The 27274-nt window shown below is 50.3% G+C and overlaps 1 protein-coding gene across 2 annotated transcripts in view; it reads left to right on the plus strand.

Annotated features, from left to right (window-relative positions):
- The window catches only part of LOC140431000 (N-acetyl-beta-glucosaminyl-glycoprotein 4-beta-N-acetylgalactosaminyltransferase 1-like), a 1349192-nt gene that overhangs the window by 1113504 nt on the left and 208414 nt on the right, over positions 1-27274 (plus strand). For both annotated transcript variants that reach the window (XM_072518891.1, XM_072518892.1), the window contains 2 exons: positions 2016-3357; positions 25781-26073. In XM_072518891.1, coding sequence (XP_072374992.1) covers positions 2016-3357; positions 25781-26073 — 1635 coding nt within the window. The remainder of the gene's footprint in view (positions 1-2015; positions 3358-25780; positions 26074-27274) is intronic.

The raw sequence follows: 27274 nt of genomic DNA on the forward strand, positions 1-27274 counted from the left end.
GTGGGTTTCACCCCCACAACCCAAAAGATGTGCAGGGTAGGTGGATTGGCCACACTAAATTGCACATTAATTGGTAAAAATTAATTGGGTATTCTAAATTTATTGAAAAAATAGATAAACTGGCAATGGTGAGAGCATGTAAGGGTGGCACAGTGCTTAGCACTGCTGCCTCAGAATGCCAGGGACCTGGATTTGATTCCAACCTTGGGTGACGGTGTGGAGTTTGCAACCTCTACCCATGTTTGAGTGGATTTCTTCCGGGTGCTCCGGTCTCCTTGCACAGTCCAAAGATGTGCAGGTTAGGTGGATTGGCCATGCTAAATTACCACTTGGTGTCCAAAGATGTACAGGTCATGAGAGATTGTGGGGATGGGTCGGGTCAGTGGGCCTGGGTGGGATGCTCTTTCAGAGGGTCGATGCAGATTTGATGAGTTGAATGGCTTCCTTCTGCACTGTACGGATTCTATAGATTCTATGCAGAGCACCGCACCAAAATCCTCATCTGGGTCCCCTGCAGTGGAACTTGTCTGTGACATTGCTCCCTGGTGACCTGATACATGCTCTACCTTTTCCCCTCGCTTGGCTGAAGCCCACTTGTGCCAGCTGACTCACCACATCGCAGATCCTGACCCTATGCTAGCCTCTAAAGTTTCAGTAATGCTAAGGTTTGAACTGTTGTCTGCAAGTGATAGATCATGTGACATGAGTTCTTCATCACTGGTGTGGCGCTGCTCTCTGACCTCCTCCTGTGGCTGGGCAGGAGAGAGTTCTTGTGAGTCTGAAAGTAGAAAATAAGAAGGGAAATGTTGAAGTAAAGGAAGTAGGGGTGGAGAGTGAAGCATGAGACCCATAGTCACATGCTAGATAGCAGGATTAGGATGAGTTGGGAGTTGAGTGGTGCCGCTAGGCAGGCACGTGCCATAAACATCAATGCTGTTGGCGATGGCGGACAATACGGGCTCTCTCACAACTGACCCTATGATGCAGAGACGCTGAGAGGATGAAGGTGTGCCTGCCCCTTGCCACTACCCCTTTGTCCTCTTCTACTTTGTGACACTGTGCCTTGCTGGAGAGAGAGGGCAGAATGTAAGTGTTATGAAGCATGGTGTTTGGGTGCCGTACCTCATTAGCTAGATGCATGTGGAGGCAGCGAGTGGTGGTTGTGAGGATGGCATTATTGTAGTCATAAGGACAGAAAGAGACCCTTCAGCCCATCGTGTCTGCACCTGCCACCAAACACCTATCTACTCTAATCCCATTTTCCAGCACTGTCCATAGCCTTGACTATCCATAGGTGGGTGGGGTGGAGTATTTGAACATTGCGTGTGAGTCCTAGGTGCTAAGAACTGCTGGTGTATGAGTGATGGGGTATGGTAGGTTAAGCAGCCTAAGAGGTTAGTGTTGCAGTAGATTTGAGATGTTCTTTGACATGCATTCACTGGCCTTGGTGAGGTCATTAAACTTCATCCAACCTGATCCTCGGGTCCATACTCCTGGGGTTCACTTCCCTGGCTATTTGGTCCCATTCCCTTCTGAAGTTGTTTCTGTATAGATTCTGACAGAATCCCTCCTCCTACTGCCCACCATGACTAAAGTCTCCAAATTTATATCTGTGACCATAAGAGTCCTCTCTGAACCCATTAGCTGCTTTTTTAATTGCAGTACTGACTTTCAGCAGCAGTCTCCATGATTGCAGTTCAGCTTCCCTTTAAGAGGGCAGACTGCCTTTAAGAGCTGAAGATATGCTAACCTAAAATGCTGTTAGACCCCCTGTTGAGAGTTCAGACAGTCAGTAACGTAGGTCACCCTTTAGCTGCTCATTCAAATCATTCAACCGAGGAGGCAGCATGAATGCAAATCACATATCCCATGCCTGAGAACAGGAACAAGTGAATTCATGGGCCAGCTCTTTCATGTTGTTTTACTGCTCTGTCGCTTTACAAATAGTTATTCTTTACCACCCCCCCCTCCCCCCCTCCCCCCCCCCCCCCCCCCCCCTCCTTTGGGCTTTACAGATTTCCCGGAAGAATCAGAAGGAGTAGACACCGAATCCATACTCAGCAAGAGTCAGGTAGCATGGAACAAGAGCAACATTAAAGAGCCTGAAAATAGCAGTCTCACCCAGGACCAAGCGGCTGCAAAGAGGAGGCTTCTGCCATCAGTAGTGGACAAGAGGAATTACCTTGACAGCAACCCATTCAGCCGCAAGAGAAAGCCCATGTCCGAAGAGAACCACATTGTGAAATCGCAACAAAAAGCCTTAGATCCAATTCCTCAGGAAGGTAATGTGCCCTCATCAGTTGCTACCTACAACAGTCAGGAAATGGACCTCTTTCACAAGCTAAACAATAGGCAAAGCAGGTCCCTTACCTGGGCCAAGTTCACTCCAGAAGGGTTGAATAAAAAGCCGGCGAACCAGACAGCTCTGTCCAAGCCCGGTACAGGTAGCTTGTTCAACTTGCAGCCACAAATTTCTATTCCACTCATTCCCAGCAAAACCAAACAGTTTTTAAGTAACTCTGCTCATGCAGGAATACACAAAAAAAGCCTCAGTGAGCCCAGGAAGCTGCAGAACAAAATCTATGTGACAAGACCCCAGGAAAAGAAGAAAAGGACACTGCACGCAGAGAAGGCCAAGGATTTGTTCCCTGGAGTGTACCTCCATAGCAGTGCAACGAATGCTGAACCGCAAAACCTGAGCCCCAAAAATGGAGAGAGGAACATGGCTTCTATTACAAAGGGGAAAAAGACAACACTGTACCTCACAAATAAAATGTTTTGGTTAAGTAGCAACACCTCAAAGGAGGGAGAAGTGCAAGAGATCAACAATGATGCTTTTCGTAGGTCAACAACCCAGAAGGTGAGTAGGAACTGGAAGCCACTGCACGGAAATTTGGAGCAGCATAGAGGTGACAAAAACAGACACAGCATTACTGTGACACCTCGCATTCACCACATGAAGGAGGACGTTTTGGGTAAGGAAGAAGCCATGCTTCGCAAAGAAGAGCAGGAGCTGAAATCAACAGGCTTGGCTGCTGGAAATGATGCTGAAGAGATGCCGTACTGGAAGACTGATGACCTGAGTGAATCCCAGCAAACGTACACAGACCAGTTTGAGGTTACCGATGATGGACTGTCCGATTACAGTTATGAGGATACTGAGATGCAGAGAGGTTGGATGGAGGAGTCAATAAACTGGCAACGGACATTCAGCGTCAGTTCCATGGACTTTGAGCTCCTGCGGTCGGACTGGAATGATCTCAGGTGTAATGTTTCAGGCAATCTGCAGCTAAGCGAGAATGAGGTGGTGGATGTCCTAGCGCAGTACATGGAGAAGCTGAATGAGAAAAATGGAGGGTGAGTATTTTCAGACTATATTCTTATGTAATAATTTTGTTTCAGAAAGTAAGGGCTGGACTTTCCAGCTCCACCCACCACCAGGATCGTCTGGGCCCGCCAGAAAAAGATTGACTTTTGCCAACCCCCCCCAAATCTCCTGTGACGGTCTCACCATGACAGGCCTGGAAACCTTTTCTTTCTCCTAGCCTTGATCCATTTTCAGATTGTCAAATAATAATGTGGAACTAACCTAGTGTTTCTGCTAAAAATTAACCTTAATTCTGGTCATTTTCATTTTCCTGTGTTTCTCTGGTCTCCAGGCACAATAATGTAAATGATCTCACTGTTGAGGCAAATGGTGTACACATGGATTGATGCTCTAAGAATGGTGAATAAGGTGTCAGCTTATATTATTTACAGACTCCGAGAGATGAAAGGGCAGATTTATTCCAAATCCTGTTGGATTGCATGGGTGGTGTGCAGAAGTGGAAAGGTTCCACCTTTTCTGCCGGCACTGCTGTATGATGAGTGAATCTGAACTTTCTGCCCAGGAATCCTCCAATTCCACCAGTTATAGCCCTTTTCCCAGCTCTTTTCCACCAACCTCCAACACCTAGGAATGCATCATCTAATCACTGGTTGGGCCATGGTGCCTGATCCTAGAATACCCGTAAAACAATGCTGGTGGTATAATGATGTTAGTTAAGGGCAGAGAGGTGAAAGACAATGACGAACTCCATCCCATGAGGTAAATTCCTTCCAGCATTCTCCTCCTCTGCTGCCACATCTCTGATATGGTGGTGCCGTAGTTAATGGCAGCTTCTCAGGAGAAGACCAGAGGAAATGCACTCTTACATGTTTGTGCTAGTTGTAATTATCAGCCTTGGGGTGACAGGTCAGCTAGCCACAAGCAAGCATGGCAATCTCACTCCTGTACAGGAAGCCTTTTATTTGTAGGAACCCACTTAAAACAAAGAAAGAAATACACGTGTTTACCTGAAACAAGGTGCTGTGGACTCCAGTGTTTAAATGGCAGGTGGACGCAAGCCGACAGTTTAGCCGGAAAGTGCTGATGATATTATTAGATCACTTCCTTTAAGCATCAGCAGAGATGCAAATATTAGCTTGAGACAGTGTCAATGTTAACTGTGTATGTTTGTCCAGCTATCTCACACTAAATGGTGCAATATTTTCAAACTGTCTCTGCTCAACCTCCCTGTGATGATGCCATCAGCAATTGTTGCTGAAACAAAAACAAAGAAAATTCAATAATTTGAAAGGACAAATTGAGAGGAGATTCAATTCTCCAATCTTTTCTTTGGGTAAGTGAGTGTACGATGCACAGAGGCTCATGGGGGCCAATTTCTAAATATGGCATATAACAGACTCTGGATAGGGTGCCTAGTCTGTCTGCCCAACGATGTTGGTTGGATGATCAATCAATTTTTTTTGTGGTTAAGCCTCATTTGAATGCAACTGCTTGCCAACTGGGGTGGATGGCTATTCCTGAAATGCAGATAACACTTCAAGACAACCCTGAAAGGGGAGATGCACTATTTGAAGACAGTCAATAGGGAGCACTGCAGGTCCTGTGGTCCAGTTGGTAGCACTCTTGCCTCTGAGCCAGGAGGCTCTGTGTTCATATTCCCACTCCAGGATTTGGGGATGGTCACAAAAGACAGGTTCACGACAAGGCCTATTAGGCTACAAATCTTTCTGGTGCTCCATGCTATTCTCCAAAGTTAGCTCATTTGGCTAGATGACTGCTGTGTGTGGTTCAGAGTAATGTCAACAGTGCAGGTTCAATTCCCATTCCAGCTGAGGTAGATGTGAAACTTTACCCATTGTCTTCTCCATGCTTGATGTAGGGTGGTTGTTATAACCCATACAAGGCCTACAGGGTTGTTGCAATCAGTCTCTCCACGAATACAAGCTCCCCCGATAAGGCTGTGGAGAGCCCTAGATCATTCCTGGTTAAGATCTGGATAAAGTCGGCCAAGTATGGATCTGATGTATATTGTAAATATAATTACTGTGCATAAACTAAATTTCTTTTTACTAACTCGGTTTAGCTCATTTGTGGCCCACAAAAGTGGTTCTTAATAGAGAGAGATGCCGACAGATCCACGTGGGTTGTGGCGATTTACCCACCTACTTCACATGATGATGTTGGTCGTAGTTTACTGTCTCACATCCGTGAGTGAAGACAGCCAGACATCTCTACTATGTCTGGCTATCTTCGGCAGACACCTCTACTGTTGAAGCTGATAAATATAGAGCGAGGCTTGGTGTAGTACCCTCAATAACGACACAAGAGTGTGGAATGGTAAATGAAGGCTTTAATAAGCAGAGAACTAGGCAGCTACAGAGATGAGTGCTCACTGAGTGTCGCCTACAGGGCGTCACCTTATATACGGCTCCCTGATGGGCAGAGATGGAGGTGGAGTCCCCCAGGGTTCCAAACCCGGTCTTAAAGGGGCATCACCTACATGGTGTTAAGGGTACAGTAACCATTCATCGCATTCACCCCCTGTTTAAAAAAAACGCAGAGTCCGTCGGGGGTGAAGTGGAATTACATGTCTATTCTTTTTGGCGGCCTGATCGTCCTCGTCGACCTACTCAGCTTGGGCGGAGGTGCAGCGGACACGGACATCTTTGGTGAGGGTACATCGGGAGCACGGTGGTCGGAGCCTTCGTCCGGGTTGGGGCAGAGGGAATAGCTGGGGGAATAGCTGGGGGTAGAGGTGCCGGCACCGGCAGGGAGTGTGGAGGGGGGGCACTAGGGGGGGCGCGGTCGGTGTCTACCGGTGGTGTGGGGGCCCGGGGGGGGGGCATCAGTGGGGGAACCAGCGGGTTCCAGATCCCGTAGGGAAACCGCGAGGGGGGGTGCGTCAGTGGGGGAACCAGCGGGTGCCAGATCCCGGAGGGAAACCGTGTCTTGCCTTCCGTCGGGGTGCGCGACGTAGGCGTATCGGGGGTTCGCATGCAGCAGTTGGACCCTCTCGACCAGGAGGTCCACCTTATGGCTCCTCGCGTGCCTCCGGAGAAGAACAGGTCCCGGAGTCGTCAACCAAGGTGGAAGCGAGACCCCAGAGGTGGACTTCCTGGGGAAGACAAACAAGCGATTGTGACGGTTCTCATTTGTGGCCGTGCAGCGGAGTGACCTAATGGAGTGGAGGGCATCGGGTAGGACCTCCTGCCAGCGGGTGGTTGGGAGACTTCTCGACCGCAGGGCCAGATGGACAGCCTTCCAAACTGTCGCGTTTTCCCTCTCCACCTGCACGTTTCCCCATGGGTTATAACTGGTTGTTCTGCTCGAGGCGATGCTCTTGCTGAGCAGATACTGACGCAGCTCATCGCTCATGAACGATGTACCCCGGTCGCTGTGGATATAAGCGGGGAAACCAAACAGGATGAAGATGCTGTGCAGTGCCTTTATCACGGTGGCCGAGGTCATGTCGGGACAGGGAACGGCGAATGGGAAGCAGGAGAACTCGTCGATGACGGTTAGGAAGTAGATATTGCGGTTGGTGGACAGGAGGGGGGCTTTGAAGTCCACACTTAGTCGCTCAAAGGGCCCGAGGCCTTTACAAGGCGAGCCTTGTCTGGCCGGTAGAAGTGCGGTTTGCATTCCGTGCAGATCTGGCAAGCCCTGGTCATGGCCTTGACCTCCTTGGTGGAGTACGGTAGGTTGCGGGACTTGATAAAGTGGGCGAGCCGGGTAACCCCCGGGTGACAGAGGTCATCGTGAATAGCCCGCAGGCGATCCTCCTGCGCGTTGGTGCACATGCCGCGGGATAGGGCATCCGGGGGCTCATTGAGCTCCCCTGGACGATACTTAATATCGTACATGTAGGTGGAGAGTTCGATCCTCCACCTCAAGATTTTATCATTTTTAATTTTGCCCCGTTGTGCGTTATCAAACATGAAGGTGACTGACCATTGGTCGGTAACGAGGGTGAACCTCCTACCGGCTAGGTAGTGCCTCCAGTGACGCACAACCTCCACAATGGCTTGTGCCTCCTTTTCGACTGCAGAGTGCCGAATCTCGGAGGCGGTGAGGGCCCGGGAGAAGAATGCTACTGGCCTGCCAGTTTGGTTGAGGGTAGCAGCCAGGGCGATGTCTGACGCATCGCTCTCTACCTGGAAAGGGATGGTTTCGTCCACCGCGTGCATAGCGGCCTTGATGATGTCGGCCTTGATGCGGCTGAAGGCCGACCGGGCCTCAGCCGTCAGGGCAAATGTCGTGGTCTTTATGAGTGGGCGGGCTTTGTCCGCATATCTGGGAACCACTGGGCGTAATAGGAGAAGAGCCCCAAGCACCGTTTGAGGGTCTTGAGACTGTGGGGGAGGGGGAGTTCCTTAAGGGGGCGCATGCAGTCGGGGTTGGGACCTAGGACCCCGTTTTCCATGATGTAGCCGAGGATGGCTAGTCGGGTTGTGTGGAAAACGCATTTTTCCTTGTTGTAGATCAGGTTGAGGGCCCGGCCGGTCTGGAGGAACTTTTCAAGGTTCGCGTCATGGTCCTGCTGATCATGGCCGCAGATGGTGAAATTGTCCAAGTACGGGTAAGTAGCCCGCAGGCCATACTGGTCCACCATTTGTTCCATCGCCCTCTGGAAGATGGAGACCCCATTTGTGACGCCGAAGGGGACCCTGAGGAAGTGGAAAAGCCGGCCGGCTGCTTCAAAAGCAGTATAGAGGCGGTCTTCCGGTCGGATAGTGGGCTGGTGGTAGGCGGATTTTAGGTCGACAGTGGAGAATACGCGGTATTGAGCGATCCGATTGATCATCTCTGCTATGCGGGGAAGGGGTTACACATCCAGCTGCGTGAAGCGGTTTATGGTCTGGCTGTAGTCCACGACCATCCGTTTCTTTTCCCCGGACCGTACTACCACCACTGGAGTTCCGCAGATGCTTTGGCTGCGATTGGTCGAGGGTGATCGCTCCCAGTTGCGGGTAGTCTGAGTCCTCAGCTGAGTCAAATTCACAAAATGACCGCCGCCGGTCGCACGTGTCGGGTTTAGAAGATGGCCGCCACCATGACTCGCACGAGGCCAATGACGCGTCAGAAAGGGGCGTGTACGGCCATTGCGCAGCAGCGTTGCGGGCCTGCGGGCCTGTGAGCTCGATTTTCGGGCCGGGTGAGCTTTTTGTTTCTGGGCCTTGATCCTGGCCAGGCAGATCCTCGCGAAATGCCCCTTCTTTCCGCAGCCGCTGCAGATGGCAGAATGGGCTGGGCAGCGTTGACGTGGATGCTGGCCCTGCCCACAGAAATAGCACGATGTGCCCCCGGTCTGGGCGGGTCGCCGCGCGGCGCAGGCCCGTAGCGTGGCCGAGTCTGGGGAAGTCCGAGGGGGGCTTGCAGGGTCCGCGAAGTACGTGCCTAGGTTGTGATGGACCACTTCCAGTGAGGTGGCGAGTGTTACCGTGTCCTGAAGGTCTTTAGCTCTATTTTTGAGGATGCGCTGCCTGATATAGGTTGAACGGATGCCGGACATGAAGGCGTCTCGGATGTGCAGGTTCATGTGGACTTCCCCCATCACATCCTGATGGTTGCAATTCCTGGTGAGCGGGGTGAGATTTTCCACATACTCGTCCAGCGTTTCCCCTGAGCGCTGCCGGCAGATACCTCATTTATGGGTTTGACAAAACGCTTTCACAGGATCTCGATCGCCTTGTCGTAAGTGGTCGCCTTCTCGATCATGGCGGAGATTCTATGGCTCACCCGGGCGTGGAGTAGGCGCAGCTTGCGAGGCCCTTCGACGGGAGCTGCCGAGGAATTCAGGTAGGACAGCCGGAGCTACAATGGACACTTTTACTGGGACAGCTGATAAATACAGAGCCAGGCTCGGGGCCTTCACACACCTTCCAGGAGCGGAGACAACCGGACCTGCGAGGGATACCTCTACTGGGCAGGGGGCTGCATTTGGAAAACAATCCAGGAGTTATATCACAGGAAAACAGTAATTCAATAGTTGGTGAGAAGTTGCTATTAGGAATTGTGTTAAATACCTTTAACTAGAAAAAACGGATACTTTATAAATAAGTGGCTCCTTGAATTTCAGTAAGGAACACTAGCCATAGGGAAGTAAAGTTAAATCAAGTCAGAGTAAAATAAGATAATTTAGTGAACAAAATAAGATATGGTTAGAGAACAGAACCAGGGAGAAAAAAAAGTGTAAGAAGTAGTGAGACAGAAAGGTGGTTAAAGTAGCGCGAGAAAGAGCCAGACTGAGAGCGGAGGCAGGAGGATAAAGGAGTGTGAGAAAGACCAAGACTGAGAGTGAAGCTGGCAGGATAAAAGAGCGGACTAAGAACTGAGTGCTAGCTTGGCGTTTGATGCTCTTGAGGTGACATCAGGATTCAAAAGTAACGCAGGACATGTGAAGCGGCTGATTGGTTGAGTGTAGTTGGGAAAGTATTTACTACTTTCATCGTTTATAGTTTGTAAGGTCTATATTTTGTGGTCTGTAGTTTGTAATGACTATATTATGCAGTAACGAGGGCCAAGGAAGAAGTGCCCGAGAGTAATTGATACTTTATGATCTTATGGATCTTCTAAAAGGCTTAATTTAAAGGGGCAAGCCATGGCAGGAGAGTTCAAAGCCATGGTGTGCTGCTCCTGCTCTAGCTGGGAAGACAGAAACATCTCCAGAGCCTCAGGCCAGCATGTGTGCAGGAAGTGTCTGCAGCTCTTGGAAGCCCAGGATTCGGAGCTGGAGCGGCAGCTGGGGACACTAAACAGATACATCACTTTGGATATTGTTGAGGGGAATGACCTCTCAGGGGAAAGGACCAACAGCCAAATGTTTTGCACCATGGTGAGGAGTTAATAATGTAGGACTGCAATAGTTAGAGGGGATTCAATTATAAGGGGAATAGATATGCATTTTTGTGGCCGCAAACAAAACTCCAGGATGATATGTTGCCTCCCTGGTGCTAGGGTCAAAGATGTCTCGGAGCGGTTACAAGGCATTCTGGAGGGGGAGGGTGAACAACCAGTGATTATTGTACATATTGGTACAAACAACATAGGTTAAAAAAAAGGGATGAGGTCCTTAAAGCAGAATATAGGGAGTTCGGAAGTAAGTTGAAAAGTAGGACCATAAAGGTAGTGATCTCAGGTTTGCTACCAGCGCCATGTGCTAGTCAGAGTAGAAATAGCAGAATATGTCAGCGGAATACATGGCTGAAGAGACGGTGTGAGGGGGTGGGTTTCAGATTCGTGGGACATTGGGACCAGTTCTTGGGGAGGTGGGACCAGTACAAAATGGGTGGGTTGCACCTGAGCAGGACTGGTACTGATGTCCTAGGGGGAGACTTTCCTAAAGTAGTTGGGGAGGGCTTAAACTAAAATGGCAGGGGGATAGGAACCTATGCAAGGAGTCAGAGGAGGGGGAATAAAGGACAAAAACAAAAAACAGAAAGGGGAATAAGAAAAGTGAGAGGCAGAGACGGCAAGGGCCTTGATCAAACAAGGCCACAATGAAATATAATGGGAATGGGAAAAGGAATATTAAAAAGACAAGCCTTAAGGCCTTGTGCATTAATGCATCGAGCGTTTGCAATAAAGTGGATGAATTAATGGCACAAATTGATCTAAACAGGTATGGTATGGTATGGACTATGGAGATATTGCTGCAGGGTGACCAGGGATGGGAACCGAATATCCAGGGGTATTCAGTATTTAGGAAGGACAGACAAAAGGAACAGGTTGCATTGGATTGGATTTATTTATTGTCACGTGTCCCGAGGTACAGTGAAAATTATTTTTCTACGAGCAGCTCAAACAGATCATTAAGTACATGAAAATAAAAGAAAATACATAACAGTGCAACACAAGGTACACAATGTAAATACATAGACACCGGCATCAGGTGAAGCATACAGGAGTGTAGTATTAATCAGGTCAGTCCACAAGAGGGTCGTTTAGGAGTCTGGTAACAGCGGGGAAAAAGCTGTTTTTGAATCATTTTGAATCATTGCTGGTTAAAGAGGAATCATTGCTGGTAAAAGAGGAAATTAATGTAATAGTGAGGAAGGATATTAGCTCAGATGATATAGAATATGGACAGGCAGAGCTGAGAAACACCATGGGGCAGAATATGTTAGTGGAGATTGTATATAGACCCCCAAACTGTACTGGTGGTATTGGGAATGACATTAAACAGAAAATTAGAGACTTGTGCAATAAAGGAATCTGTAATTATGGATGACTTTAATCTGCATATAGATTGAGCAAATCAAATTAGTAACAATACTGTAGACGGAAGAATTTCTGCAGTGTGTACGGGATAGTTTTCTGGACCAATTCGTTGAGGAACCAACTAGAGAACAGGCCATCCTAGACTGGGTATTTTGTAATGAGAAATAAATAATTGGCAGTTTAGTTATATGAGGCCCCTTGGGGATGAGTGACCATAATGTGAGAGTATTCTTCATCAAGATGGAGAGTGACGTGGTTGATTCTGAGACTAGAGTCCTTACTCTAAATAAAGGAACCTACAATGGTGTGAAGCGCGTGTTGGCTATATTGAATTAGGAAACAATACTTAAAGGGATGATGGTGGATAGGCACAGGAAGACATTCAAAGAGCGCATGGGTGAACTGCAACAATTGTTCATTCCTGTCTGGCACAAAACTAAAATGGGAAAGGTGGTCAAACGATGGCTTGCAAGGGAAGTTAGAGATAATAAAAGTAATTAAATTAAAAGGGTGTTTTTCCAAATGGCAGGCAGTAACTAGTGGGTTATCACATGGATCAGTGGTAGATCACCAGCTTATTACAATATATATAAAAGATTTAGATGAGGCAATATCTCCAGATTTGCAGATGACACAAAGCTGGGTGGGAGAGTGAGTTGTGAGGAGGCGGTAGAGATGCTTCAGTGTGATCTAGACAAGTTGAGTGAGTGGACAATTGTATGGCAGATGCAGTATAATGTGGATAAATGTGAGGTTGTCCATTTTGGCAGCAAAAACAGGAAGGCAGATTATTATCTGAATGGCTATAGATTGAGAGAGGGGACTGTGCAGCCAGTCTTGGATATCCTCGTACACCAGGCACTGAAAGCAAGCATGCAGGTGCAGCTGGCATTGAAGAAGGCAAAAATAGTATGTTGGCCTTCAAAGTGAGAGGATTTGAGTACAGCAGCAGGAATGTCTTGCTGCAATTATACAGGGCCTTGGTGATACCATACTTGGAATATTGTGTGCAGTTTGGTCTCCTTATCTGAGGACGGATGTTCTCACTATAGAGGGAATGAAGCAAAAGTTTACCAGACTGATTCCTGGGATGGTGGGACTGACGTATGAGGAGAGACTGAGTCGGTTAGGATTATATTCACTGGAGTTTAAAAGACTGAGAGGGGATCTCATAGAAACCTATACAATTCTAACAAGACTGGACAGTGTAAATGCAGGAAGGATGTTCCCAATGGCAGGGGAGTCCATGACCATTGTCAGAGGATGCGGGGTATACCATTTAGGACTGTGATGAGGAGACATTTCTTCACCCATTGGGTGGTGAGCCTGAGGAATTCACTATCACAGAAAGCAGTTGAGCCCACAACATTGTATGCTTTCAAGAAGGAGTTAGATATAGCTTTTGGGGCTAAATGAATCAATGGATATTGGGAGGAAAGCAGGAGCAGGTTACTGAGTTGGATAATCAGCATTGATCATAATGAATGGCGGAACAGGCTCGAAGGGCCAAATGGCCTCCTCCTGCTACTATTTTCTATGTTTCTATATGTACGTAACTCATTGAAGGTGGTGAGACAGGTTGAGAGAGTTGTTAATAAGGCATTTGGTATCATGGGCTTTATTAATAGGGGCAGAGTGTACAAGAGCAAGGAAGTTAAGCTGAACTTGTATTGTCACCAGTTTGGTGATAGCTTGAATATTGCGCCAATTCTGGCACCGCACTTTAGGTGGGATGTGAAGGCATTGGAGAGAGTGCAGAAAAGATTCACGAGAATGGTTCCAGGGATGAGGAACTTCAGTCATGATTGGAGAAGTTAGAACTGTTTTCCTTGATGAAGAGACGGCTGAGTGGAGATATGATAGAGGTATTCAAAATCATGAGGGGTCTGGACAGAGCAGATAGAGAGTAGTACTTGAAAGGATTGCAAACGATAGGGCACAGGTTTAAAATAATTGATAGAGGATGCAAAAGCGATCGGAGAAAAAGCTTTTTCACGCATCGAGTGCTTCAGGTCTGGAATGCACTGCCTGAGAGTGTGGTGGATGTTATATTCCTTGCCTTTTCCTCCAAGGTAGCCAGATATGTAGTGTTGACAAAGAATATAAAAATAAGAAGTTTGAATCAAAACAAATTTATTTTACACTACTAACTTTGATTAGGTTTGCACACTTTACTGAGTAACAGATACTAAACTAATAATACTGAATCTGTGGTACAGTAATCAATATTCCATCTAACTAATAAACTACACTATGACTTGACCTCGTGCTATATCTCTACAATCAATTCTCACTCTGTTCTTCTAAGCTTTTCACCATGTTCTCTTCAGCTTCTCCCAGAATTCCTAGAGATGCTGTCTTATATACAATGAATTAGTAACGCCACCTAGTGTTTGATTTACACATAGTTTCAGATGTTAACCCTTTACTACACTGGCACTATACATATCATTACAGTGGAGGCAGGTTCAATTAAAGTTTTCAAAAGGGCATTAGACTGTTATCTGAAAACAGTGAATGTGCAGGTTTACGGAGAGAAGGTGAGAGAATGGCACTGAGTGAGGTGCTCCTTTGGGGAGCCAGTGCAGTCATGGGACTGGATTCTCCGTTTCAGCAGCTAAGTGCCGGCGCCAGCGGAACATGTGTGGTCTTTTCCGAGCATATCACCTGCGTGAAACCCTCACCGGTTCCAGGACCAATGAGGGGCTAGCACCAGCGTCAGATGGAACTCCTGTCTCCCGCGCCGAAAACTGCTGGAGTATGGCCGGGGGTCCCTGGTCGCGCATGCGCACGGCTGATGACCTGCAGCGGTCGAACCGTACAACATGGCACCGGCCATGCGCGGACGCAACCTGCCATCTGCGACCCCTCAGCCCACTCCCTGGCAACCCCCCCCCCACCAGTCCCCCCAGCCCTCGCAGAAGCCCCCCCCCCACCAGCGACACGCATTCCAGCCTAGTGAGGCGCCGCTGGACACAGTCTGCAGCTGCCACGCCGGGTTCCCACACGGCTGAGACCACACGTGTTCCGCGCCATTGGGAGATAAGCCCATCGGGGGCGGAGAGTTGTAGGAGGGCCGGCCGATGACGCTGCAATGCCCGCAAACAGATAACGCCATTTCGGAGGGGGCGATGCATGGCTGACCGGTGTGAAACCGGCGGCGGCCCCGATTTCAGCATTGGAGTTGATTCTCCGCCTGATTGGCGATTACGATATTGACATTGGGCAACGGAGAATCTCACCCCATGCCAAAAAGTCACCTTCTGCAGGGCAACAATTCTATAATTAACTACCTCATTTTTATTGCAGCAGTATCAATCCTTCATTTTTGACAGTTATAATGCCTCTCCTCCAAGCGCAATGGGACGCTTCACAACATCTGCATCTGCTTGCATTCGCACACTAAACACCTGCTAATGCCCCCAACGTTCCCATTTTTCCCCACACCCACTGCTTGGGCAGGCTTCTCTGTGGGCAGATGTCAAAATCGTGAAACGCAATAGGCCGGAGAATAGGTTCCAACGCCAAAATCGCAGCGGTCACACATTTGACGCCAAATCGCAATTCTCCATCGCCTCAACAGCGGCGTCAATGTGGTCCGGAACGTATGTACATTAAACACTGTTTGCATGTCATTAGCGGGTCTGAACCGATATTCTCCGGGGCCTCCGCGATTCTCCCCCTCTGATGGGCTGAGTTCCCGAAGGCCAGGTTCACTTGTGCTTTTAAAAATCGTGAAACCGGCGCTGTGGCTAATGAGGGAGAGAAAGAGGAGGTAGGGTACAGAGAGGCGCGACTGTGGGCTGCCTGGCCATGCTGACTAGGGTGAGAGGGGCGCTGCCAGGGTCAGGGAGGTGATGGGGGAACATGCCCAGTGGCTGGGTTGACCCACCATGGGACAGGGGCCATGTCCTGTCACTGACCGCCATTACCATGGCCTGCAAGGCAGACATATTGCTGCACACCCCACTGACCATCCACCTTGGCCCCTGGTTCTGCAGAGTGGCCCCGGCCGAATGGGTGTCCCATTGGCGGGTGTCTTCTGGGGCATCTGAGCCTGGATGGGCCCGGCTGCTGCTCAGGCATCCCAGGTGGCATGGTGCCGCCCTGTTCTGCCCGTTGCTTACCAGATGCGCCAGGGACACGATGGGGGAGTCCGAAGTGCTGCGGTGTTCAGGTGCCTCCTCTGCGGAAGTCACTGGCACGGGCCCAATCACCTCCTTCTCCCTCGGGATGCCCAATGCCCCCTGGGCTACTCCATGGGACTGGGGTGCAAAAAGAGCTAACCCCTGAGGCACGCTCTGGTCTCACCATGCTCGCGGTCATGGAGCACAGGGAGTGGACCATCTCAGTCTGGGAGTGCGTCACATCACCCATTGACTGTGCCACCGCCTTCTGGGTTTGTGTCACATCAGCCAGTGACTGTACCATCTCCATCTGGGACTGGGCCACCTCCCTCTTGTGTCTGTGCCACGTCGGCCAGCGCCTGGACAATGCCGCTGACATTCCCAGCCATGCCTGCTGTGACTGGGCCATGCTCAGGAGCGCCACTGTGGTTCTGGCACATGATTGCCTGTGAGGCGGCAACCCTGTCCTGGGCCTCAGCCAGCACCTGCACAGGCCTCAGGCCTTGGACATGCTGATCCATAGCCAAAACCGTAGTACCCCCACAGCAGACAACACCCATAAGGTGTTGGCCTGGGTGGCACACATTATCGGCACCACCTCCTGGTCCTGTACACGGTTGGATCTCTCCAACTGCGCCTGCAGTTACTGGATGCTCGCCGACAACCCCTCACGTACTCCCTGGCTCTGCGACTGCGTCTCCACAATTGACGAAACTGTCCGCTCCAGAAGCCCGAAACCCGTCTGGACGGCAGCTCGTCCCTGGGGTCGCCCTGCCCTCCGAACGTCCGCCCCCTTGGGTGTTCCTACCTCCACTTGCTTTACCGGATCAGCTGTGTAGTGCGCACCAGATAGTGTCCCAGTAGCCTCTTCACTGAAGTGTCCAACCGAGGTGAGTGTCTCTGGGATGGTGGAGGTTGTTGGAGACAGCTGTGACGGGATGTCAGTTTGATCCTCAGACTCAAGGTCCAGGGTGTCCTGCGCCTCGGGTGGAGGGCTGGTTTCCAGGCTACTCTCCTCATCGGTGCTCCGCTCACGGAGTGGCTCCGGCTATGGCACTGGCTGGGGGCGGGGGCCATCAGATGGGCCAACCCCATCTCCAGCAGGTCTTGCAAGACACAAGACAAGACGCATGATTAGACCGTGGGCCAGGGGGGCGATTGAGGGTGTGGGTACGGTGGGGGTTCGGGTGGTGGCGGTGAGGGTGGTGTGGGAGTGAGAGTTGTGGGGGTTGGTGTTGTGGGTGGGTTTGACACATGTCACGGGTAACCGCAACTCAGAGGGGTCCCACATCCCCGCCCGTAGCCAAACTCAACCCCAGTAACCACCCTTTCCTCTGGGCCATCAACCACGCCCGAGGGGGGGAGGGGGGGGGGGACAGAAAACAACGGTGCGACAGCCCAACCGAAACATGCAGCCCAGGGGTTGAGTAGCTGGTGGCCTCAGTGGCCAGGGCACCCAGCCATGGCGGCTGGTATGGGTGCCAGGATGGGGGTTCTGCCGCCTTCCGGGTTGTGGGGCAGTAGGGTTGCGGGAGTGGGGGAGCGGGGTTGGTACCAGGGGCACAGTGCTGTCTACTCAACCTGGCCACCCTGAGGTGGTCGTGCAGTTTTTTCCGGCACTGCTGGTCAATCTGGACGGTATTGTCCATGGCGCTTAACGCCTCTGCCAGGGCACGGCCAATGGCGACAGCTAGCAGCCTCCTTTCCGGGCTCGGGTACAGGATCATCCGCCTCTCCTCCACTTCACTGTGTCCAGTAGGGTCTCCAGCTCGGTATCCGTGAAGCGTGGGGCCGCATGTCTTGCTGTCATCTTGTTGGCTGCGATGGTGTGTGTGAGGAGTGAAACGGGTATATGTGGCTGCAGCTTGTCAGCCTCCTGAGTGTCAATCGTGGAACCAGTGAATCTGGCACCGTTTCTCATTGGAATTGATTGTGTTCCAAGTGGCACACTGGTGCTAGCCCCTTAACAGTAGCTGAATTAGTCCAGGTGCGGCGCTGGTTTTTACTGTCGTGGAACTCGATGAATTCTGAGCCGACGTCAACACTTAGTCTCAGAAACGGAGAATCCCGCCCTTTCTCTCATCATATGCATTATGCTGAGCTGCCTCATAAACATCTTTAAAGCCCTTCAGCAGAGCACTCCAATCACCCATTTCCACTATTCTGGCAGGAGGAGCTGGCACCAAAGAGAGGCGATAACACAAGGAAATCCTGCCAAACTACAAACTCTGATATCAATGGATAAATCGCCAATGAAAATCATTGGCAGAGAGAGGGTACATTGTATTGGCAAGGATAAAGGTCAAACACAGCAGGGTGTTTGGGCTTCTTTGATTCCTTTTATCCTTCTACTTAACTGTTTCACTCACACACAATCACTCCCACTGCCCCAAGCTACCTTCCTCGCTCTAACCGGCATCACTGTAACTATTCACTTTTAGACTTTTTATCTCTCCAGTTTCTGGTGGGTTTGCAAGCAAAGACTTATTGCTCGCGACTCACAAGCTGAGACAATCTGTAATTGTCAGCCATTAGTGAAGCTGCTCTGATCTTAGAAATGTCTTCCAGGTGGGATCTTGATCTTAAAGTGACGCTATTTTTAAATTATTCCATCAACATCGCCTCTCTAAGATTTTCAAAACATTGTTCAATCTTCATAGACTAATACTATTTATGAAATATCATTTCCTTTTCTCAGGAATATTTGATTCTGTTTATTTCCTATATGTCTAAACCTTTGCCTGTACACCTCTGTCACTGACTCATATGCACTGCGAACAGCAGCCTTCACTATCTCATCATCATCAGACTGTGTGACTGAAGGAGATAAGTACATTTCGAATGCTTTCTCCAAAACTACACTTTGCAAGTAAAATGTCCAACTTTATTTCGACCATGGCAATGTTGTAGCAATTTTCTCAAATAACACAGTTTACGTTTCAACTCCTTCCGTACAGAATCTTGCCGTTAAGTGAATATTTCCAAATAGCTCCTTGAAATTCAATGTTTTCCTGTCCTTCACTCTTTGGAACTCATGTCAAATCTTTTGATCTATCCTTCCAATTCAAGTTTCCTCATTTGCAATTGAATTCTGGCTAACTCGACCTGAATGGTTTTCTTCCTCAAGATTCAGACGTTCAGCCAATACTTCAAAAATCTCTGCTTTTCTAGACTCCACTTTTAAATACACTATTAACTCCCCTGCCACTGCCTTCAAATTAACCTTTGTTAACTGTTGCCAGGCTTTCACAGAGGCTTTGAGCTCGTTTCAACAAATTGGAAACAAAGTCGCATAGTGAGTGCAGTTAGCCACGTGTTTCCCGGCGCTCGCAGTGCCGAGAAACACTTAGCTGTACAACGAGGGGCCTCAGCGGGGAATGTGCAGCCAGGGCCGCACAAAGCTCCATTTTGTACACTGGAGAGCTCGCTGGAACACCCAGTATAGCGAGAGATCGAGGCGCCATTTAAAAATGGCGTCCCGATCGCCAAGGCTCCTGAAATGACCCCCGCCACCCCCAGCCTGAACGCACTGTGGGAGGGTCGCCGCCCACTCCCGCGCAACCCCAATCCCGACGCAGGGCACCCCCAACCTGATCGCATGCAAAAAATGCCAACTTGACACCTTGGCAGTGCCAACCTGGCAGTGCCTCTGGCAACTGGCAGTGCCACCTGGGCATCTTGGCAGTTCCAGGCTGTCACATTGGTGGCACTGACAGGGTGCCAGACTGGCACTGCCAAGATGCCCAGGTGCCACTGCTAGGGTTCCCAGGTGGCACCAGCAGTGCCAGGGCACCACACTGCTCAAAGGGCATGCGGCTGGGGACCTCCGATCCACTGGGATACCCCCACGAGTGCTGTTCCGTCTGGTCCCCGTTTATGGGGACCAGTGCTGAAAGGCGCTAGCCTGAGGTTTCCGAGGCGAAGTGAATGAATCCCAAAGCCTCAGGTTCCTTGGGAATGTCTTGCTTTAATATGCATATTTGCCAAAACGTGATCCCACCCACAATGGATGTGATTCACATCGCAACGTCTCGCGAGATCCTATTGGATCTCACGAGGTGTTGCGAGCTGGGTAGATCCCAGGAGCGGGATCTTCCGGCTTTTATCGGCCATGCTGCGGCGCGGCAAGATGCCCTTTGGAAGCAGTGTGGCCATTGGATCGCACTTTCTCTTTTTCCAGAAAAGCTTAAATAATAGTAGCCATGCCACTTTTTCAATCAATACAGCAAAAGTAACTGTAAAATCCTATTCATTTAGACTCTGGAGAATTCTAGTTTACTAATTTTTGCTACTGAATTTGTATCCCAGGTGAGCCCCAAATTGAATAAGATCCCTGTAGAACCTGATAACTTTTGAAAAGAGATTTGAATGTCCAGTGGCCAACTCAAAGACCACAGGACAAAATAACACATTTTCAGACTCTTACTATAGCAAACAAAAATCAACATTGAATAAACATTACTGAGTAGGCAGCTAGTGCACTAAATTCAGAATAATGTCCCTCTTTACTTCCTAATAGGACAGTACGTCCCATGTATTTATGCATTATATTACACTCTCCACAAAATTGTACGGCCCGATTTAACGGTCTCATCGCATTCAACTTAGTGTTGGGACGAAGTCATTGAATCTCACGAGAGGTTTCTTGTGAGATTCACGACACAAGACATCTCACGAGATTCAGATAAGCATATTAAAATGATCCATTAGGCTCATCTGAACATGCATGCGACAGATTCGTCTGGGAGATCTCACCAGGGCTCCATCTAGTACTGATCCACACAAATGTGGACCAGGTATAATGGCATCTGGTGGGTCTCCTAGGCCATTGGAGACCCCTGGGTCATCGGGGACAGGGCAAGCTGGCAATCTGGTACTCCTGGCACCTGGGCACCGTGGCACTGCTACCCAGGAACTGCTGGGATGCCCAGGTGGCACTGCTAAGGGTCAGGGCCTGAGGCGGACGTGCCCATGAAAGGGGGATGAGGGGGAGGTATGAAGGATGGGGGTGAAAGGTGGGTGTGAAGAGGCCTCATAAAGGTTGGGAGGGGTAAAGGATGGGGGTCCTGAAAGAGGGGGAGTGAAAGGAGGGGTGATGAGCCCTGAAAATGGGGGCCCACAGCAGTGGGATATCCTCACTTGGGGGTAGGGGCAATGCCCATGTGTGCAGGGGTGACATTGCCCATCGGGGGGCCCCTCAGACTCACTTTCAGATTGGGGCACCCTTTCAAGATGGCAGCCCGATCTCCGAGCAGCCGGTCTTGCCGGCGAGTTCAGCTCCCCACTGCTGAAAAGATTTCTGAGGACACGATTCCCGGGAAAGATTTCTCAGTGTGGTAGCGATCGGCACTGCATTTGCCAGCTCTTCGCTAACAAGGTGGAGCAGCACTTAAGCTGCACTTGCGCAACCAACCCCAGCCAGCTCGCAAGAAGGGCACCCCAAGATTCGGGGACGCTGACCTGGGGTGGCTGCTAGATCCTGTGGAGGCCAGGAGGGATGGCCTGTTCCCCCGAGAGTCCGGGAGGGTCAGCCATTGGGCAGCCAATGCTGCCAGGGACAAGGTGGCGGCAGCTGTGAGCTTGGGGAGTGTGACCAAGAGGACTGGCGTCCAGTGCAGGAAGAAGGTCACTGACCTGCACCAGGCAGCATGAGTGATAAACACCAACACCCCAATCGCCCCCCCCCCCACCGAGATCTCTCCCCACAGGAGCGTCAAACTCCCCTCCCCTTCTACTCCCCAACCCTTCCTCCACCTCCTCCCCCTTCAACCACCCCCAAGCCCTCCTTAACAGCCCCCTCCCCCCGCCACTGTGAACCACATGTGTGGCTACCTAGATGTAGTGGTAGAACTAGGAAGGCAAAGCACATCGAAGATCACTGAGGGCACTGGGGGAGGGAGTGGGGGGTAAGGGGGCGGGGGGGGGGGGGGGTAAGTGGATGAGAGACAGCACCATCAGGAGGGTGGGGAATTGTCAAACACAATAAACATCTTTGTGCACAACCAGTATGATGCCTCTGTCACCTTCATCCACAATGCGGGCCGACCTCTGAACCCTTGGCCCATCTCTCCAGGTATCTCCCCATCCCCGTGGCACCCACCCAACCTCTGGCCATGGACATGTCCCTGGAGCTGTGTCCCATTCCCTGGCATTCGGATGTTGGCTGCTACGTGCGTGGTGATGCCTCCCGCAGTGTCCAGGCGTCAAGGTATAATTGGGAAGCTAGGCAATGACTCCAACATGCGACACGGCCCGCCCACCAACGGGGATCCACTTGGGTTGTGTGAAGTGCTCACTTAACCATGATTGCTAATTCACTATCAGCAATAGCCTTCAGCCGCGTAGCTAGAGGCTTTGGCAGTCGGTGGGGGTTATGGGTGTTCGGTGGGGCAGACAGACAGGGACAAGGGTTGCTCCAGGAATGGATATACACGATCCAGGCATGGTGGTGCCACAAGTTGCTGTCCCCACAGTTGCTCCCCCAGTGCACCCCCCCTCCCCATGGCAGCCCACCCCTGCGGAGGGTCCCCTACCCTCACGCAAGGGTCCCTCGCCCCCCACCTAGCATTGGGGTGGCAAGCCCAGCACCCCCGGGCTCTTTGTCTGTGAGCAAAGATGGATACTCACTTCCTCGGCTTCCCACAGAAGCCCTTCCACCGGGTTCACGATTTTCTTAAAGGAGTACTAATCAGCACCAGCTTGACCACTTGCTGGGAAGGAGTTGATTGACAAGAGGCCATTGGATATAGGGTGGCTCTCCTTAAGTGTGTGGAAATGGGGCTTAATTGTTGATAATTGGTTTCTCGCCACGCTACGACGAGATCCCGATTTCGCCATTCGGGAGAGGACCGGTTGGTGCGATTCCCGTTTTTGGCCTCTCCCGCTATTCACCAACCCTGTTTCGCTTGAGCGAGAGCGTAACGAGGCCGGAGAATCACGCCTTAGGTGTGGGCTGGACCAGGGGGAAACTACTCAAAATATTACTGCTTGTGGGTGAATATCGGTGTGAATCTCACCCAAAATGTCGACTGGACACACCCCGCCAAACCCGCCCAAAATTACATTTGTGGCGCAATTATCTAGGAAGAATGCGAAGCATGGTAGCGAACGGAAACTGCCGTGAGCATTCTGACACTCAGCCCGGCAACGCAATTCAACGTTCACTGGTCCTCTTAACGAGGCCCAATGGGCATCACGCCGCAAATGAGGTTCGCCAACCAATTCGCCGGGACCGTGCTCGCCAGCCACCCGCTAACATGGTCAAGCAGCACTTAAGCAACACTTACAGAGTCAACCCCACTCAGCTCGCAGCCATGGCGCTAAGACGTCCGGCCACAAACTTTGTACACGCGAACCTGGGGCTGCTCCGAGATGCGGTCGAGGCCAGGAGGAATGTTCTGTTCCCTGAGTGTCCCGGAGGGTGAGCCACAGGGCAGCCAGTGCCACCTGGGATAAAGTGGCAGCAGCCGTCAGCTCAGGATATGTGCTCACCTCCCCAGCTCCCTGCAGCAGCCCATCCGCCAGGATCACGTTTTTCAAAAGTGGTACTAATTGGCGCCAGTGTGAGCACTTTCTGGGGAGGCCGGTGAATGACGGGAGGCTGTTGGATGGAGGGTGGCACCCGTTAATCGTATGGGAATAGGGCTTCAGTGGTGATAATTGCTTTCTCGCCACGCTAAGGCGGGATCCCGACTTCGCCTACGGGAGCGGGCTAGTTGTATCGCAAACGGGTTGGTGCCCGGCCCGGTTCCCGTTTTCGGCCTCACCTGCTATTCACCGGCCTCATTGTGCTCCCTCTCAAGCGCAACGATGCCGGAGAATCACGTCCTTAGAAATGTTTTAGTTGATTTCCGCCCGTAGTCTTTTCAAGGACCAGTCCAAAGTTACACCCAGCTTCCAACAGGCTTGTTTCTCCCAATTTTGCTGAGTCATAACATCCGCTGTCTGTCAAAACTCATTTCCCTCTGTCTTTTAAGAACTCCCGAACTGACTGCCAGCAACAAGTCCCACTCCCACATCTTCTGCCACCCCGGACAAATCTTCCAGTGTCCTTTAATCTCCACAGATTTGTCTCTTGAACTTCCATCAGCATCCTGCCAGGTGGCTAACAGAAAATAGCCTTTGTCTCTCCTGTTCCCATCAACGGCTCTATCTACTTATCAATCTATCTGATCTCTCTAATCTAATTTATTCCTTCAATTAAAGGACACAGTTTAAACAGTTTAAAACGTAAGTATTCAATAAAGCCACACCTTTGCAACACCGTCAATATAAAGTTTGATGATTTGTTGCAGTGTTTCAATCACACGTGCAGTGCGTCAGTGATGGGAGGGTGAACATTGAGCCCTGGAGCAGCAATGAACCAACCTGTTTTCCCCTGTATACTGTTGAGTTTAAATGTTGCAGCTTTACCCACTTGATGAGCATTTTCCATCACATCCTTGCTTGGGCCTGGTAGATGGTAGAGAGACTTTAAGTGACCTTGAGATCCATAAGACCATAAAACATAGGAGCAGAATTAGGCGATTCGGCCCATCGAGTCTGCTCCGCCATTCAATCATTTTTTTAAAATAAATTTAGAGGACCCAATTCCTTTTTTTCCAATTAAGAGGCAATTTAGTGTGGCCAATCCACCATCCTGCACATCTTTGGGTTGTGGGGTGAGATCCACGCAGACATGGGGAGAAAGTGCAAACTCCGCCATTCAATCATGGCTGATATGTTTCTCAACCCCATTCTCCTGCCTTCTCCCCATAACCCTGATCCCCTTATTAATCAACGACCTATCTATCTCTGCCTTAAAGACATGATGTGAAGATGCCGGCGTTGGACTGGGGTGAGCACAGTAAGAAGTCTTACAACACCAGATTAAAGTCCAACAGGTTTGTTTCGAATCACTAGCTTTCGGAGCACAGCTCCTTCCTCAGGTGAATGAAGAGGTGGGTTCCAGAAACATACATAGTGATTCAAAACAAACCTGTTGGACTTTAACCTGGTGTTGTAAGACTTCTTACTGTCTTAAAGACACGAGTGATTTGGTCTCCACGGCCTTCTGCGGCAAAGGGTTCCACAGGTCAACTATTTGTTGTTGAATATTCAGTCCCTGCTCTACAGTTGGCACAACAATATTAATATCCCTCAAATCCAATTCATCTTCTGGTCAATGTTGACTCCAGCGAGTTGATGGTGAGGGGTTTGGAGATTTTGGCTCCAGTGGAGATCATGGAAGATGGATTGACTTCAATGGAAAGCAAATCGGGAGAGATGGAAAGTGGACAGTTGATTGGCCAATGTCAGCTCTATGCTATTCTTTCCCAGGGCCTCAGAACTGTGCCGCGCACTACCTTCCTCAAACCTCCCTTTTTACTTCCTTTCAACATGTTATCCACTACTTCTTGACAAACCTAACTTTTTGCCTTGCTTGTGCGTGACACTATAGAACTTGGACTTTTACTTAGATTTCTTATTTAAAGATGAAACCTGCTATGCATATTACATAAATAAAATTAATAAATAACATTTTACTTTTTTGCTTTAGCTCCACCTTGTTGAGAGATCTTGGTGACTGGTCAGTGGCTAATTGGATGTACATATTTTGAAAAATTGGGGAGTTTGTTTAAAATAGTGCACAGAATTACATAGAATGTGTGGTGCAAGAACAGGCCATTCAGCCCAGCTAGTTGATAGTAGTGTGCATGCTCCACTCAGACCTCCTCAATTCTACTTCATTTAACCATATTAGCATTGCTTTGTCTTCTCTGCGATGTACTTGTACAGCTTGGACCTAAATGAACTATGGAAGCCATTTCAACTATTTCATGCAGCATCAAGTTCCACATTCTGACCACTTTCTGATTAAATAGTTTCTCCTATCGGAATTATTAGTGACCTAATTAGAACCCCTCGTTTTGGATTCCCCTGCAAGGGGAAATATTGAGCTGGATTCTCCCGCCATGCCCGCCCCAAGAACGCCACGGGTGAGCTGCGTACAATGGAGAACTCCATTGACCTCGGGCGGGATTCTCCGGTCGCTGGGCGGACGCAGCTGGTGAATCCCGTCCATTTTCTCAATATCTAATGTCATGTTTTTTGCCTCTTTCGACAGCATTTATACACTTCTGCGGATCATTAATGTGGAGAAACGGAGGGATTCTGCTCGCGGGAACAGATACCTCATTGAACTGGAGTTGATGGAGAAGGGGAGGAAGGTGGTCCGCTTGACAGATTACATCTACCTCTTGCTGCACAGAACCAAACAAGATGATGGAATTGAAGTAACAACACATTTGCAAAACAAGGATCCCACTCTGATGAATGTTCCATACTCCAAGCCTCTCCTGTGTCAGCCGGTAGGATTGCATATGAGATCGGATGTCCTGGTACACTTTGTGGTTCCAGGTAAGGAAGAGCTTCATTGAATTCAACTAGATATATGTAAACCCAGCACTTACAGCTTTGAGAACAGTTATTTTCCCATTCTTAATGGCTCTAATGTTTTTAGGCGCGAGGGGGTCGGAGAATCGGCAAGGGCTGGCATGAATCCCGCCCCCGCCGGTTGCCGAATTCTCCGGCACCGGAGATTCGGCGGGGGTGGGAATCGCGCCACGCCAGTTGGCGGGCCCCCCCCCCCCCCCCCCCCCCCCCCCGGCGATTCTCTGGCCCGGATGGGCCGAAGTCCCACTGCTAGAATGCCTGTCCCGCCGGCATGGATTAAACCACCTCTCTTACCGGCGGGACAAGGCGGCGCGGGCGGGCTCCGGGGTCCTGGGGGGGGGGGGGGGTGCGTGGCGACCTGGCCCCGGGGGGTGCCCCCACGGTGGCCTGGCCCTCGATCGGGGCCCACCGATCCGCGTGCGGGCCTGAACCGCGGGAGCACTCTTTTCCTTCCGCCTTCGCCATGGTCTCCACCATGGCGGAGGCGGAAGAGACCCCCTCCACTGCGCATGCGCGGGGATGCCGTGTGAGGCCGCTAACGCTCCCGCGCATGCGCCGCCCGGCAATGTCATTTCTGCGCCAGCTGGCGGGGTACCATAGGCCTTTCCCGCCAGCTGGCGGGGCGGAAATCAGTCCGGCGCGGGCCTAGCCCCTCAAGGTTAGGGCTCGGCCGCTCAAGATGCGGAGGATTCCGCACCTTTGGAGCGGCGCGATGCCGGACTGATTTGCGCCGTTTTTGGCGCCGGTCGGCGGACATCGCGCCGATTACGGAGAATTTCGCCCTAGATGTTTCCTTTTGATGCCTGGTTTGCTGGGAATCTGCAAACACTCCCAGAAACAAAGTGGGTTGATTTCCCCCTTCCAGCTGAGCAAGCCAATCAATGTTGACCTAAGAATCAGAAAATTTTACATGTCTGTGGTCTTAATCTATTAGTAGGATATCTCGTCATACAATGTAAGCTTTATTGGGGACAGAATGAGGAGGGATCTGACATCTTTGTACCCTCTTCCATAATCAGTTTCTTTTTGGAGGGGAAGGTGTATATGTTTCTTAGTCCCTAGAGTGCATCCAGCCAATTTAACTAACAGCAGCAAGCTTTTGTGGATTTAAATAAAGATGATTATTTATTCAAGCCCCCACCTTGAAAGACTAATCACCATGGCT

The sequence above is a fragment of the Scyliorhinus torazame genome, chromosome 10, assembly GCF_047496885.1.
Source record: "Scyliorhinus torazame isolate Kashiwa2021f chromosome 10, sScyTor2.1, whole genome shotgun sequence".
Classification (NCBI taxonomy): domain Eukaryota; kingdom Metazoa; phylum Chordata; class Chondrichthyes; order Carcharhiniformes; family Scyliorhinidae; genus Scyliorhinus; species Scyliorhinus torazame.